The following is a 17,110-nucleotide window of genomic DNA, read 5'->3' as shown; positions in this document are numbered from 1 at the left end:
GGCGATAGATAGACAGAGTGAGGGCGATAGATAGACAGAGTGAGGGCGATAGATAGACAGATAGATAGACAGAGTGAGGGTGATAGATAGACAGATAGATAGACAGAGTGAGGGTGATAGATAGAGTGAGGGTGATAGATAGAGTGAGGGTGATAGATAGAGTGAGGGTGATAGATAGAGTGAGGGTGATAGATAGAGTGAGGGTGATAGAGTGAGGGTGATAGAGTGAGGGTGATAGAGTGAGGGTGATAGAGTGAGGGTGATAGAGTGAGGGTGATAGAGTGAGGGTGATAGAGTGAGGGTGATAGAGTGAGGGTGATAGAGTGAGGGTGATAGAGTGAGGGTGATAGAGTGAGGGTGATAGAGTGAGGGTGATAGAGTGAGGGTGATAGAGTGAGGGTGATAGATAGAGTGAGGGTGATAGATAGAGTGAGGGTGATAGATAGAGTGAGGGCGATAGAGTGAGGGCGACAGATAGACAGAGTGAGGGCGACAGACAGACAGAGTGAGGGCGGCAGACAGTCTGAGTGAGGGCGACAGACAGTCTGAGTGAGGGCGACAGACAGTCTGAGTGAGGGCGACAGACAGTCTGAGTGAGGGCGACACAGTCTGAGTGAGGGCGACAGACAGACTGAGTGAGGGCGACAGACAGACTGAGTGAGGGCGACAGACTGAGTGAGGGCGACAGACAGACAGATAGATAGGGGGTTGTGTGTGTGGGGGGAGTTGTGTGTGTGGGGGGGTTGTGTGTGTGGGGGGGTTGTGTGTGTGTGGGGGGGTTGTGTATGTGGGGGGGGTTGTGTGTGTGGGGGGGTTGTGTGTGTGGGGGGGTTGTGTGTGTGGGGGGTTGTGTTGGGGGTTGAGTGTGTGTGGGGCGTGTGTGGGTGTGTGTGTGGGTGTGTGTGTGGGGTTGTGTGCGTGTGTGGGGTTGTGTGCGTGTGCGGGGTTGTGTGCGTGTGTGGGGTTGTGTGCGTGTGGGGGGGGTTGTGTGTGTATGTGTGTGGAATTGTGTGTGTGGTTGTTGTGTGTGTGTGGGGTTGTGTGTGTGTGGGGTTGTGTGTGTGTGGGGTTGTGTGTGTGTGGGGTTGTGTGTGTGTGGGGTTGTGTGTGTGTGGGGTTGTGTGTGTGGAGTTGTGTGTGTGTGTGGAGTTGTGTGTGTGTGGGGTTGGCTCAGCGAGACCTAAAAAGGACTAAAATGCAAAATTAGAAAAAAAAATGTAATAACTACTAACATTTTTACACAGATAATAAAAACAAAAACAAATCTTATACCAAAAATACATGCATCACACAAATACACGCATCACACACATACAAAATGAACATATTTACATTAATACAAAGTTATTTGGTAAAGGATATTATTTATGGCAGTTGGGAGTGGGATTTATAAATAAATAAATAAAATATGCATTGAGTTGAAACATATAGGTGTCTTTCTCCGTCAGGCAGAGTGAGTGACAGCATTCCACCTCTTTATTTCTGCATGCCTCTAAGGGAGCTTCAAGCCCAGAGACATAGAGACCTTTCTCTCTGTGCCTGCTGTGACCGCCTTAAGAGAGCTCCAATTTATCATAGAAATCCCCCTTACCATGGGCAGGCCCGAAATACCTTTGACCAGCCTAAATGACAGGAGCCCAACAGCAAACAGTTGAAGAGGAGGTGGCATAATGAAAAGAGCTGTCAACTCGGGAACTGGGGGGCCCAGGTTGGCGTTGCAGCGAAGGCCTAAATTTGTTATGAAGATTTGATTGTGTACTAAATGCTTACCTAAATATCATGGTAAAAGTTTTATTCCATGATGAGGACTATGCCCAAATAGGGTTCGAAGTTCTTCAACATCCAAAAATTACATTTGAAAACATGTTTGCAATGGTAACATCCATTAAATTAGAAACATATGTTTAAAAACACTCACTAGAACCAACAAGGCTTTACACTGCCGCTGAGATGCCGAGGGTCACAGGGTGCCCGGGTCGTCAGCGCAGCTGGTACAGTTCAGTTAAGAATCTGTTAAGGTCCGCTTGTGGGAAATGATGCAGGAAGCAGCGGGGAGAGGTGGGAGGGAATTCCTTCTTCCGACCCCAAGCATGGATGCGTGTGTGCTTGGAGCTTGGGGAGCAGGATACTGAGCCGTGGCTATGCTGCCTGTCTCCGGGAGCACGGGCGCTGTATAAGGCCACACACTGCCTATATGAAAGGCTGGCACAGCTGAGAGCACCGACCCGACCTGTAAAGAAACCTTCAGTTCACTCCTCGCTATTAATAGCACAAAAGACACGCATGTTTTACATGGGTTGCCAAGTAAGCTCCAAGAAAACCACTTCTGGTACATTGTCTAGCTCAGAGTCTGCAAGTGCCAACGGGTGCATAACGCCTAGAGCTCTGCAGCGCTTCCGCTCCGGAACATCGGTTAGTGGCGGGCTAGGAATCTGTTACGGTCGGCTTGTGGGAAATGATGCAGGAAGCAGCGGGGGAGAGGTGGGAGGGAATTCCTCTCTGCGGCCCCAAGCATGGATGCGTGTTTAGGTGCTGTGGGAGGGAAAGCGGTGCCCCAGTGCATAAATTGACCAAACAAGCATTGGCCGTGCGAATTCGAGGGTGCCTACCGCTCTTGCCCCCGAAAGAAATCACCGCCGCAGCCCTGCTCCGTGAAAACCGGAAGTCAGGCACTTTTGACCGAGAAGGGGGCGGGGCCTGCAATCCGGCAGGAAGTCCCGTGCAATCCGGCAGGAAGTCCCGCTCGCCGCTGCCGAGGAAGAAGTGAAGCCGGCCGACTGATGGCCTCTCCGCAGCCCGTGGCTCCCATGATATTGAGGAGAGTCCCGGGGCTGCCAACAGCAAAACAGCCTGAGTTTTGCGGGGCTCCCAGGTGCTGGACGGAGCCCCGGAAGTGAAGTCCTGCCCCCTGGTGCCGCGACGAGACGAGACTGAGAGAAGCCTGATCCCCAGCAACAGCCCGGTGAGTGCCCGACCAGCGCTGCAGAGGAGACACGGAACACGCCGAAAGAGCCCGGTGAGTGGGAGGGGAGGGGGGTGTACGCGCGTGTGTCTGTGTGTGTTCGAATGTGTCTGTGTGTGTGCGCATGCAGTGTGTGTGTGGCTGTGTATGTGCGCATGTGTGAGTGTGGAGTGTGTTTGCGCATGGCAATGAGGCACGAGAGGGGCACGGCGGCGTGCGCGCCAACGAGGTGAAATCTGCGCTCTGCGCTCGGGCACCCTCTCGTGTCCACATTCCCAAATACGGGTAACATTAGTTGTCTTGCTGACAGCATTCAATGCTTTCGCATTGAATGCTAGGTCAGCTCGACCTAAAAACAGGCCTTTCTCTTTAAATAGGACAGGTGTTCTGTTGTCTTTAATTCCAAACCCTCTACTCTGCTGGGAAATCTGAGTAAGATTCCTGATGGCAGAGCCATAGAGGCCACCACTGTCGCAAAGATGGCAGTCCACTCGACTCCAGATAAGGTGGATGGACCGTTGGTTTGGCGTACAGGGTACTCCGCACGTCTGTGACAGTATCCTGTCGAGAAAACTCTTAATTGACCCTTAGTCTGACTGCTGTCACCATGCCCACCCTTGGCAGGTTTCTATGTGCATGCTCACACTCGCTAGGCCTGCCCTCACCTGGACCACACATGCCAGGCCATGCGGCCTTCTCTGGCCATGTGAGGTTTGCCCTGACCCCTTACTGCCTCTTCAGTCCATTGATGCTGTGTGGCCCCCTCGGTGCTGGTTTGCTAGGGACAGTTTGGTTAGCCTGTATCCTGAGAGAGGCTTCTCTTCCCCTCACCACTGCTGCCACTCAAGCTCTCCTGCGACCCTCGCTTGGTGCCTGGAATGCACGGCAACGGCTTCTAAAAGAACCTCTTAAACAGAAAGGCATCCGCACCAGGAGGCAAGCAGTGCTGGCCTGCTTAAACCTGAAAACACCCAACTGAACTGCAGATTGGTAACATTTCTCATGTTGGCTGAACAAAAAATACCAAAATACGCCCCATAAAGCTTGTTGCTGCAAGCTTTTCAGAAGACAGGAAGAGACCTTTGCCGGACCACACTAAGGACAGACTACCAGCAGCAAAGAGACAATCCTTGCAATAAGTCGAGACAATTTGAACAACATACTTAATACGAATAGACAAATGGGCAAGCATGGCTGGAGGAAAAAATTGAGTCTGCACCTTACAGTATCAAGCGAGCTAATGAGATTCATTGATAAATAGTATTAATTCTGATTTTAGACTGTAAAGAATGTTCTACCTTGGGTTTTAACTGCTTTTATCTGAAGATTTTTCTTTTGCAATTATAAAATCCCCCCAAAAAAGGGCAGCTAAGGTGGATGAAATCATATTGAATGTCGTTTTAAATTCTTTTCAGTGTTAATATTGCAATGGTTTTAGTTAACTATGCAAAAATAAAGAAACTTTTAACTTGGTGCCTGGAATGCAAGGGTTTTGTAAAAGCATAATGTCTCCCTTTTAGGAATCCTTGTTCAAAACTTGTTTAATATTATAACACAAAATTAATCTAATGCTCTGTTAAATACTAGTTAATGTTGTTCCTATTCTGATCTTGGATGTAGCTTGTCTCGGCTGAGAAACAGTACTAAAATACATTGTAAAGTGTAAATAATCTATTGTTATTTCATCAGCATTAAAAGACATTATATACGAAACTTGTACAGTTCTGCGTTTAGTCATGATTGTGCTCTGTGCAGATTAGCAAAAATAGTTTAGCTCTTCAGAGCTACGAAGGCGACCATGGGGTGGGATGGAAGTTTGTTAGATGGAGAGGTATACATGTGGTCAGGCCACCTGCTCTGGAGTCCTTGATGGGGACGCACCTTGTCCTTTCCTTCCTTGCTGTCAAGACGTGGTCCCAAGTCTGCCCAAGGGGTCTTGCACATCTTTCTGGTGTGGTTGTACCAGCGTGGCAGCCACTGTATTGGCCAGCGATGTTTTTCCTTCATTCCCTGCTGCTGAGGGACAGTCCTGAGTCTGTTCCTTCCAATGACTATCATATGGTGTGGTGTCATATAAGTGGGTGGTACACAGAGAGAGAGTGAGGAGTGTATTGGAGAGCTGAAACCTTGCTGCTGAGGGACAGTCCTGAGTGTTCCTTCCAAGGACTCTCGCTCACCTGCTATGGGGTCATATTGATGGGTCATGCAGAGAGAGGCAGTGTATTGGAGAGCTGAAGCCTTGCCTTTCTTCGCTGCTGTTGAGGGACAGTCCTGAGTGTTCCTTCCAAGGACTCTCGCTCACCTGCTATGGGGTCATATTGATGGGTCATGCAGAGAGAGGGAGTGTATTGGAGAGCTGAGGCCTTGCCTTTCATTCACTGCTGCTGAGGGACAGTCCTGAGTCTGTTCCTTCCAAGGGCTCTCGCTCCTCTGCTTCGGTGTCATACAGAGAGAGGTATGCATGTATTGGAAAGCCGAAGCCTTGCCTCATTCTGTGCTGCAGATGTACAGTCCTGAGTCTCTTCCTTCCAAGGGCTCTCGCTCGCTCTGCTATGGTGTCATGTTGATGGGTCAGAGAGAGAGAGGTAGGTGTGTTCTCTTCCAGGGGATCCTCATCAATAGTCATAAGCACGTGAATATTCCCGCCCATGTGCGGGACCCCAGAAAACATTTCTCATATATATGTAGCTCTACATATATGTATATACATATATAAACACATACAATGCAGTCCTTCTGGAAATGCTGGACAATGCTGCAATAGAAGTCTTTGCACATAAATACATTCCAATGAAAGCAGGGAGAAAGAAAGCCTTTGAAAACTGCTTTATTATGCAGCAGAAAAGGTAATCCTGCAAGGAAAATGAAAGCATTGTCAGCACATAGGCTGCATTGTAGAGGAAATAACAGTGTAGAAAGCTGAAAAGCTAACCCACACAACAGTAACAAAAAACTGGCATCGTGCCTTTAAGGCAACCATGACCCCTAGCTCCCATCATGCCTCGGGGGTGACAGTTAGGCCTGTTGTTCTTTCCGGCTCCTTCCGACAGGACCCTGGTCTCTACAGCTCTACTTCTTTCTGATTTTTTTGTTAGAAATTGCTTCACTTTTTGAAGTGAAACCTTTTTACTTCGACATTTTTTCAGTGTTGAAGTCCTTTTCAACTGTTTTTGAAGGGTTCGGGCATTGATTTCCACTCAGAAATGCCTTCCCTTTTTGATCATTGCCCCTCCTGTGGCAAAAAGAAGACAAAACAGACTCTCACTCAGTCTGTATTTTATGTTTGCCTTCTGATAATGATCCTCACGCCTACCAGCATTGCCAGCTCCTGTCCAAAAGAACTTTGAAGGACAGAGAGAGGATTCGCCTCTACGGGCTGGCAGAGAGAAGATCTTCCTCCAGAGGCAGGTCACCGCTGAAGAAGAAGAAGAAGAAGAAGAAGAAGAAGAAGGAGAGAGCATCAACAAGTAAGATTCCAGTGTGCTCTCCATCGGCGTCGGGCTCGGCGCCTCAAATCCCTTCTTTTCGACGCTGAAGACCATCGACGGCGGGCTCGCCGTCGACAGAAGACTGGTCGTCGTCGAGGATCACAGATACGTCGATACCTCCGCCATCGTCAACCAGGCGGCGATCAGCGTCGAGGCAGTGATCTCCGTTGGTGCGGGCTCGCACAACGTTGAGAGATAAGTCTCCGTCGTCGCTGTTGAGGCGGCATTCAACGTCGAGACATGCTCCATTGACGCAGGTTCAACAGCGACCGGTGTTGACGCATACCTCTGCATCGAAGTCATCCAGGCGGCGTTCGACGTCAAAGCATAGATCTCCGTCGACGTCAACCAGGCGATTGTCGACATCGAGTCAAGCTCCGCCGTTGCAGGTTCAACAGCGACCAGCGTCAAAGCATACCTCTCCGTCGACGTCATCCAGGCGGCGTTCGACGTTGAGACAGGTACCATCACCTCCGTCAGCGTCGAGGCGATGTTCGACTTCGAGGTCTAGATCCCCTGCGGTGTCTCATTCGACGTCAAGGCCAAGAAAATCAACGTCGAGGGATCGTTCGACGTCGAGGAGGATTTCTCAGTTGAACCGGTCATCGAGGAGATCGCAGGAATGCTTTCCCTCAAGAGCAAGACCTAGAGGCTCCAGGCAGTCGGCGTCACGCCACTCAACATCCAGAGTCTCTCTCATTATGGTGACTCAGAGCAGATCAACGTCCAGGCATTCGCCAGCGACATCTCATCGCTCTTCCCGACGGAGGTCGCGCTTAAGAACCCATGGGGCCTCTTCGCATTCTATCCGAAGTACCCCACAGACAATTGCTTCATCTCGCAGTGCATCCATGCATTCCAAAGGACCTGCAGGTTCTCCTTTAAGAAGTTCTCAGAGGAGGCAGAGATCCCCTTCGGTGCACCTCTCCCCCAGGTGGATGAAACCCCTACATCTGTGGAAACCATCATCGGCAGGTGCTACGCAAAGGGCGGCTGAGTACTCCAGCCCGTTGCATCGGTCTCCTTTGCAGCGCCTGTTGCAGGAAGTTGAGAAGTCACCCAACACTTGCACCAGAGATCGCCGGAGCAGATCCCCCGATCGAAGGGCTGCACATGGCCATCGTAAAAGGTGACGTACACCATCTTGGTCTTCATCATCAACACACTCATCTATGAGGGATTACTCTCCCGCCCTCACAGATAGGCTGCCCACTTTCCATGATGTACTTACCAGAGGGGCACAGAAGTTGGGCACTACGATGGCCACTACTCAAACGACCACGTCCGTTATCTTTGAAACACTGCATCAAAGATCGGTGTTGAGACCGAGAGTCATTGAACCTGTAATGGATGTGTTTCATGTGCTTATGACTTTGATGAGGATACCCCTGGAAGAGAACTAGGATTACAGGTAAGTAACTAATCCTTTTGGGGCGCTGAAGCCTTGTCTCTCATTCCCTGCTGCTGAGGGACAGTCCTTAGTCTCTTCCATCCAAGGGCTCTCGCTCACCTGCTATGGTGTCATGTTGCTGGGTCGTACAGAGAAAGGTTGGTGTGTATTGGAGAGCCAAAGCCTTGCCTTTCATTCCCTGCTGCTGAGGGACCTGAGTCTCTTCCTTCCAAGGGCTCTCACTAACCTGCTATGGTGTCATGTTGGTGGATCGTAAAGAGCGAGGTAGGAGTGTATTGGAGACCGAAGCCTTGGCTGCTGAGGGACAGGCCTGAGTCTGGTCTTTTCAAGGGCTCTCGCTCACCTGCTATGGTGTCATGTTGGTGAGTCGGTCAGAGAGAGGTAGAAGTCTAGGAGAGCCGAAGCCTTCCTTTCATTCCCTGCTGCTGAGGGACAGTCCTGAGTCAGTTCCTTTCAAGGGCTCTCGCTCACTTGCTATGATGTCATATTGGTGGGTCGTACAGAGTGAGGTAGAAGTTGTTGTGTGGCGTTTTAGGCTCAGAGTGAATTTTCCAGATTCATGCCCTTATATAGGTACAATTCACATTGCCCTAATATAGGCATAGAAATTAAGCCATTATATAGACAAAGCCCATGCAGACTAAATACAGGCATGGCTACTTCCACCCGTACCAAAAGTCACAACGATTTCTTGGAAAATCGGCTTAATCAGTTAGGGAACTTCCCCTTGGTCGAATATTGATTTGTCCATGAACTCTTTCCTGACGTTATTATGCCTGACTTTACGTCAAACTATGGCATTCCTAGACACCTTCAAGGTATAAATATACCTTCACTTGCTCTAGCAAGACACAGTGGTTCGGAGCAGTTCGACTATCTACTTGCCCGACGCAACTCACTACAGCAAGTGCCGAAGGAAGCCGACCCTCCAGCTGACGCACTGACCAGGAAGCTGTCCTTTCTCCTGCCGAGAATCCATCTCCGGTGTTTCCAAGCTCCCCTTGCGGGGTGTTGGGAAATCGAAGCCCGCGACAGAGATATCAGACTTCCTTCATTCTAACTGAAGGTATGGAGCTGATTAGAACCTAAGAGAAATCTTGGAGAGATTCTTGGCAAAAGAAACTAAACCTATGCTACACAATACTTACTTCTTCCCTCGTAGTAGACTTAGGTTAGGTACATTGAGTTAGGCGTATTTTAGAAGCACCAGTTGAGTATTTATAGTCGTTGTTATTTATGTATGTATTTTTATATGGCTTAGAAACCATACAATGCTCTTACAGTATTATTTTATAATATTGCTCTCGCTGTACGCATTATACTTTGCAGTCTGCATTACAATTGTAGCAGTTCACTTCTTTTGCATGAGAACGAAGATGTTCAATAAACCTTTTTTTATTGAAAACACCCGTCCCTCTATTTCTCTGCAACTCTGTAGAAACGAAACATGCACGATTGACAGAGTGAAATACTTATCTATTGTTTCCGCAACTCTCTAGAGATATATTTCTTATTCTTGGGAAATAGAGTTGTCATGTTTATGCGGTTGTCAGAAACGAATCCTTCTTGTGAATTCGGGAAAGTTTCAGGTGACCTCTGAGCTAGCTGGCACTCACAATTAAGTTTAATATGTTCGATAGAGACCTAGTCGACCTCAGTCCTACTTCTAATCTATAGGATATATTATTCCAATGCGCAGAGCCTATTGGGAATATAGGAACTACACTACAAAGTGTATTGGAGAGCCAAAGCCTTCCTTTCATTCCCTGCTACTGAGGGACAGTCCTGAGTGTCTTCCTTCCAAGGGCTGTCGCTCACCTTCTATGGTGTCATATTTATGGGTTGTACAGAGAGAGGTAGGAGTGTATTGGAGAACCGAAGCGTTGCCTTTCATTCCCTGCTGCTGAGGGACAGCCCTGAGTCTGTTCCTTTCTAGTGCTCTCGCTCACCTGCTATGGTGTCATGTTGATGGGTTGTACAGAGAGAGGTAGAAGTGTATTGGAGAGCCAAAGCCTTCTGTTGATTTCTTGCTGCTGAGGGACAGTCCTGAGTCTGTTCTTTCCAGGGGCTTTAGGTCACCTGCATGGTGTCATATTGATGGGTCGCATAGAGAGGTAGGTGTGCATTAGAGAGCCAAAGTCCGGCCTTTCATCCCCCATTGCCCAGAGACAATCCTGACTCCCACCCAAGGGGTCTCACTCACCTGCTCTCTTCTTCTCCTGTCTCTCCTTAGGACACGAAGCAGCGTTTGCAGCCTTTCTCTGCTGCCTTTGTAAAATCGGAGTCCTGAAGGCAGACGATCAGCTGGCCATAGTCTTCCGAGTGTTCAATAGGTAAGGAAAGGAAGTCCTGGCAGGGGTCGCAGTCTTTGGTCTTGGTGAAAGGGGGCTCTTATGCAGCGAAAGGTTCCTCTGAAGCTCACAGTGTATTGCGACTCAAGTACACATCTTGCTTGACCCCTTTACATGTAACCGGTTCCTGCCTGCTTTTCATCAAGCCTCCTTCCTCGATCAGTGTATTCTTCCTTTTTCGCACCTTGTGTCATCCACCTTTATAACTCTGGGGCGGGCTCCCTTCGCTCTTGCACTCTGCCCATCTGTTGCATGTTTCCCTTCTTGGAACCACAGGGTGTCTCCTGCTCCTTCATTTAGGTATATTCTTCAGAATGCTCCATGTCGCTCCAATGTGCTCTTTGCCTCCGATGCTCTTTCTCACCTTGGTTAATTTCTTTCTTCACAGGTATTTGGAGGTGATGAGAAAGCTGCAGAAAACATATCGGATGGAGCCAGCTGGAAGTCAGGGGGTCTGGGGCCTTGATGACTTCCAGTTCCTTCCCTTCATTTGGGGAAGCGCCCAGTTGATAGGTAGGCATGGACCTTGTTATCTTTTCACTGTGTTGCCTGCTTTAGATTTGCTAGCGCTGCTCTTCTGCTTGGGATGGTCTGCTGGTGGAATGTGCTCAGCAGTATTTGATCTTTGTGTTACCGTATGGGGCAATTTCTATTTCAAGTACCCTGGCGGGATCCCTGCGGATTCTTGTCTGCTGGACGGTAGTTACAACCATGGATTGCAGGCTTATTTTCCAGCCTGGTCGAAGATGGCTAAAGCTATGTGGGGCCCGTGGTTAATGCCTCTCATAGACGATGGTACCAGCTGTGGGTTCCAGGATAGTATCTTGCCTGGTGAAAGTGATAACATCGCTTTAGATTCTAGGACTCGTTCCTGCTCTGTTCGGTCTTCTCATTTGGAACATGGTAGGACTTATAGGGTGAAATCTTCACTTGTGGTGGGAGCTGTGTGTGTTTTCGTTTGTTCGTCACTGGTGAAAGTGGGAGCTTTGAGTTCGAGGGTTAGTTTTAACTTGTTGAGGGAGTTGAGAGCTGTGTGAAATCCAGGGTTGGTTATTAGAGGACGAAGATGGGAGTTATAAGGGTTTTGATGTGAGTTCTTCAGTGGTGGGAGCTGTGTGGGCTTTTGGCGCAATTCTTCTCTGGAGGGTGCTGTGTAGGTGATTCGATTTCTAGGGCTTGTTCCTAACTGGAGGAGAATGGTAGGAGGTGTGTGGGTTTCAGGGTTAGTTCTTCATTGGTGGATGATGGTTGTAGATGTGTGGGCTTCAGGGTTAGTCCTGAACTGTTGGATGATGGTGGGAGCTTGTTGGGTTTCGGGGTTCTTCACTGGTGGATGGTGGTGGGAGCTGTGTTTACTTCAGGCTTAATTCTTCTCTGGTGGACCGCGGTGAGAGATCTGAGTTCTGGGGCTTGTTCTCTGGTGAATGTTGATGGACTCTGTTTGAGCTTCAGGGTTCTGAGGAGGATGGTGGAAACTCTGAGTTTGTTTTTCACTGGAGGAGGATGTTGGAGCAATGTGTTTCCCAGGGTTGGTTCTTTATTGGGGCGGATGATGGGAGAATTGTAGGTTTTGGGGTTAGTTCATAACTGGTGCATGATGGTGGGAGCTCTGTGGGTTTTAGGGTTAATTCTTCACAGGTGAATTATGGTGGGAGCTGTATGACATTTGGGGTTCTGCACTGATGGATGATTGGGAGAGCTGTGTGGGTTTCGGCGTTTGTTCTTCACTGAGGGACGATGGTGGGAGCTGTCTATTTTGGGGTTCTGCACTGATGGATGATGGTGGGAGCTCTGTGGATTTCAGTGTTAATTCTTCACAGGTGAATGATGGTGGGAGCTGTGTGACCTTTGGGGTTCTGCACTGATGGATGATGATGGGAGCTGTAAAGGTTTCGGGGTAAGATCTTCACTTGTGGATAATGGTGGGAACTGTTTGGATTTCACTGTTAGTCTTGTTTGACAGAAAATGGTGGGAGATCCGATTTCCAGGGTTAGTTCTTCACTGATGGATAATGTTGGTAAATCAGAGTTCTAGGGCGTGTTCTTCCCAGGTGAATGATGGGAGCTGTATAGGTTTTGGGGTTAGTTCTTCGCTGGTGGATAATCGTAGGAACTGTGTGAGGTTTGGCGTTAGTTCTTCACTGGTGTATGGTGGTGGGAGCTGTGTGGGTTTCAGGTTCAGTGTTCTTCGGTAGAAGATGGTGGGAGCCCTTAGTTCCTGATTTAGTTCTTGCCTGGTGGGTGATGGTGGGAGACATTTTAGTTCTGGGACGGGTTCTTCACTGGTGATGATGGTGGGACCTATGTGAGTTTCGGGGTTAGTTCTTCACGGGTGGATGATGGTGGGAGCTGTGTGAGATTCAGAGTTAATACTCGTGATGATTTGGGTCGATTTAATGGTATGGCTGTGCAGCCATACTGTGAAATACACTTGCAGAAACTGTCTCTGACCCAGTCAGGCTCATTTGGACAATCTTGAAGCTCAACCTTGGGTTGATGTAGCTTCAAGCAGCAGTGCTTGAACAAAGGACCTATTGTAGAGCATTTAACAGTACCAAAGAATGACATGAGAAAATGACATGATACAAAATAAACAAGACACCCATTAGATTAGGTAGATTATATTTTTAGGAGTTTTTAGAGTTTAAGGCTAGCAAAATCCACCAGGAGGTTCTGCAAAGAAAGATTGTTTAAAAAGTCCTCATTTTTATAATGTTATCTGGGAGCCGCTATGCTCTTACTATGCTCACTCCTTAGGGTTCTCCTATTGTTTAGAAGTTTTTAGTACTCTGCATCTTCTGCCCCATATCGGTCTATTGTGGATGCAAATATGACTGCTTGATTTGTACTGTTGCTACAGCACTAGGTGGGGCTCTCTAGTGTACCTTTTGTTATATAGTATTCAACCTGGGGGGATCATTTTTTCTTTCTTTTTTTGCTCTGAACCCTATGGATATCTTTTGTGCACCACATCTTATAGCCTCATTACTGTGGACCAATGATATATCTAATGTCATTTACCTGCTAATATCTGCCTATTGTTGCTTACTATCTGGTGAATGTTGATGTTCTTCCTTTTTTATTGCGTAGAAATTCAATCAAAGAGATGTAAACAAAAAGTCCTAATTTTTAGTCCATCCGCAAACAAGTATTGATAACCGTAAAGATTCAAAAAGGTCAAAAAGTCTGTACAAGTTAGTTTGACTTCTTCAACCTGACTTGGGCGACCAAATCAACAGGGAGCAGGTCATAGGCCCATTGGGTAGAATTGGCACAACCACTAAAGACTTCAATGGATTGGCCCTGATGCTGCAGATGCAGGAGATAAAGATGCTCAAGGATGCTCCGGGTGCTGTGCGGTCGACAGGGGTGCCTTTGCGATTATTCCTCGGTCCACAGATCATATGGGGAGACTTTGGCCACAAAGGTTGTGATCCCTTCTTTGGAACCAGAGAAAGCTGGCTGTTTCGGAGCTACCAGTCCCCGTGTACAGCAGTCCCACCAAAATCCTTTAGCTAGTGTTCCTTTTGGGCAACCAATCTAGACTGCAACAGCACTCCCAGGTCTAACTGACTCGGGTGCACCTTTTGGCTGTCAAGTATCGGTCTCTTAGTGTGCCCTGAGACAGCTAGTAGCGGTTCTTCTGCGGTGGCTACCAACATGCTGGAGGCTACTTCCGCTGTGCTGACCCTGTTGTGGCCTCCAGGGGGTCGGTCCACTATTACTTTAAGTCAATCCTTTGGTCTGGGAACAACTTCTCCTGGAGCCAGTTTGCCCAGTCCTCTCTTCGCTAGCCCAAGGTGCAGCAGATGCTGTCCATTAGACCGTGCAGCCTCTCTTTGTGCGGTCCAGGTGACAGCAAGGCAGTCCTCCTTCGATCCTTGTTCCAGTTCCGACGTGATCTAAGGTGAAGGGTGCCCTGAGGCGATGATGCGGTTCTGGTCAATGGGTTACCAGGTCACCTTCCTCTTGGAGATGACGTTCCGGTTATAAGTGGCATCTAGCAATCCCCGAGTGCACTATTCTGCCACTCACAAGATGTCAGGACCCTTGCTAGGATGTGAGGAGCTAAGTAGCCCACCCTCGAGGGGTGTCTACTTGTGGGCTACACACCCATGGGAAAACTAGTTTGGGCACTGGTCCTCCTATTTTGTACATAGTCTCACACAGGGTGGCACTAGCAGTGCCGCAGCCCTGGGTGGGACACGCTTACATGCCCTGAGTACCATATACTAGGCACTTATCAGTAAATCAGTCCTTACCAACTGAGGATAGCCAATTAGATATTCTTTGTAATGGTTAAGAGCACTGGCACTGAGATCTGATTAGCAATCCTCGGTGCACTCGGAGTCGATAAACCAACAGCATCAGTCCAAAAATGTTGGAGTGAAAAATGCAAAAAGAGGCATTTTCCTCACTGGTGGATGATGGTGGGATCAGCGTGGGTTTCGGGGTTAGTTCTTCACTGGTGAATGATAGTGGGAGCTAAGCGCGTTTTGGGTTTAGTTCCTGTAGAAAAGTAGGATCTGCTTTCATGGTTACCCCCACTTTTTGCTGGTGTCATTCTATTTTATGTTCTGACTAGTGTTACTGGGATCATGCTAATCGGGACCCCAATCACTGTGCTCTCTCCCTAAATTGGACAACGGTAAGTACTTTGGTACCTTTCTAAGTGGCTACTGGTGTACCCTTCTAAGTCTCGAATATATGGTACTTTGGTACCCCAGGGGTAGGTACACCAGGGGTCTTCAATAGACTGCAGCATGTTAATGTTAATGCTATCAGAGCTTATATAGCGCACAGCTGCCCCAGCACAGGAGCTTCCCGGCGCTTCCAGCATCAGAAAACAGGCCTAACCACTTCAAAAGGATAGCTCCAACAAAACGAAAGACCAGAATAGCAAACTAAGGGGAAAAGGAAGGTTTTAATGGCTTTTCTAAAGTCCAACAGACCTTCCAAACTACGAATTTGAACCGGCAGGGAGTTCCATAACTTGGCCACCAAACAGCGGAAGGACCGTCCCCCTGCTCGACAGCGTTTCACACGGGTAACAATGACCAAGTGCTGCCCTAAGGAGCGCAGCTGGCGTATGGGAGTATACGGGGTAAGCAAATTACCGAGCAGGTTAGGCTAGCGAACTTCAGTATCTTGAAAGAGAGGCACAGCGGCTTAAATTGAATCCGCTCCGCCATGGGAAGCCAATGAAGTTTCCGGATGGTGTCCGCAATAGGACAAAACCGAGGGAGCCCCAGCAACATTCTGGCAGCAGCGTTTTGAACACGCTGCGTCCGAATAATTTCAGCCTGATTCGCCCCCAACAGCAGAGAGCTGGCATAGTCCAGTCGGAATAGAATAGTCGACAGGACAATCAACTGGCGTGTCGGTGGTTCGAAAAACTTCAGAAGGGACTTAAGACCTCACAAGAGGCCAAAGCACGTAGCAGCAACTTTTTTGGTATGGATTTGGAAGCTGAGAGAAGAATCTATACAAACCCCCAGGTTCTTAACCACCTCCTTTGGTTCAGGAGTGTTAACCAGGGGACTCGGCCACCAGTGCTCGCCCCACAAGCTTGCGTTCTTTCCTACTAACAAAACCTCGGTTTTATTAGCATTTAGCTGCAAGTAGTAAGTGGTCATCCATTCATCGATGGAATGGACCTGAGATAGAAACGGGGGGGCAAAGACTCTGAAAAATCTTCCGGACAGAAAGGATTTGAACCTGCTCAAAGCCGAGCCCGTTACACCAGCCTCCTCCAGCCGCTGTAGCAGAACACCATGCAAGACCGTGTCAAAGGCAGCACTAAGATCCAGCAGGATCAGTACTGTCTGACCGGAATTGAGGATGGTCCGCAGATGTTCAGTCACGGCCAGGAGAGCAGTCTTAGTACTATGGCCGGAGGGGAAGCCATTTTGCGATGGATCCAAGATGTTATTGGAGTGCAAAAAATTGGTTAATGTTTTATTAACGTGAGCCTCCGCTATCTTAGCCACCCAGGGATGGAGAGATATAGGCCTAAAGTTCTCAGGTTTAGCCGAGTCAAGCGATGGTTTCTTAAGAATGGGGGACACCCATGCCGGTTTCCAACACACCGGCGCCGTAGCTGAGGAGAACGAGGAGTTAATTATCTGGCAGAGTGGAGCCAAAAAGAACGCAAAAGTCTCCTTAAACTGAGCTGTCTTTAAAAGGTCAGCTGGAGAGCCAGATTAAATTTTCCTGCTCAACCGAGTAAGCTCATCTTGTGAAATCTCGGGGATAGTAGTAAGACGGGAATGTGGCAAAGGTCTTGGAGAGATAGAAGTATGGGGAGAGGTCATTGGAGGGAAGGACCTATAGATAGCACAAACTTTCTCCACAAAGAAAGAGGCCAAGTCTTCACATTGCTGTTCAGAAGAAATAGAGGGCACCAAGTTTTTCCTAGCTCTAAGATCCTTTAAGATCTTAAAAGCACATTTGGCCGGGTTAGGACTAAGCTTGATCTTGTTAGCATGATAGGCCACACAAACCTTACAAATGGCTCTATGGTAAGATTTCACCTCGGCCAGGTACCATGCTTTTTTCCAGGGATCATAGTCTTTTCTCCACTCACACTCTGTTCTTTTACAGGCCTTCCTTAATGTGATCAAAGAGTCGTTATACCAGGGACTGGTGTCATGAGTACGTCCCTTAAACCATCTCGCCGGAATGAGGGAGTCGAGTCCCCGGGTAAACCAATAGCCTGACTCTGCGCTATTAAGAGGTCCCAGAGGATCTGCACCAAGAAGTCCATGAAAATCCTCTAGTCTCAAGTTACACCACGGGCGTTTAAAGACAGGCCGCTGAATGGTCTTATTACCACTTAGAGAGCGTTCTACTGTTTTCTAAGACCAATAAAATCACCATAAGGGTTGTCTGGCTTAGT

At 48.3% G+C, this 17,110-nt stretch overlaps 1 protein-coding gene across 2 annotated transcripts in view; it reads left to right on the top strand.

The window, feature by feature from the left end:
- The window catches only part of PTPA (protein phosphatase 2 phosphatase activator), a 623,109-nt gene that overhangs the window by 388,203 nt on the left and 217,796 nt on the right, over positions 1-17,110 (top strand). For both annotated transcript variants that reach the window (XM_086924847.1, XM_086924848.1), the window contains exons 6-7: positions 10,095-10,194; positions 10,601-10,725. In XM_086924847.1, the coding sequence (XP_086780973.1) occupies positions 10,095-10,194; positions 10,601-10,725 (225 nt within the window). The remainder of the gene's footprint in view (positions 1-10,094; positions 10,195-10,600; positions 10,726-17,110) is intronic.

This window comes from Lissotriton vulgaris, chromosome 5, assembly GCF_964263255.1.
Source record: "Lissotriton vulgaris chromosome 5, aLisVul1.2, whole genome shotgun sequence".
Taxonomy (NCBI): domain Eukaryota; kingdom Metazoa; phylum Chordata; class Amphibia; order Caudata; family Salamandridae; genus Lissotriton; species Lissotriton vulgaris.
This window is presented reverse-complemented; position numbering and strand designations above follow the sequence as displayed.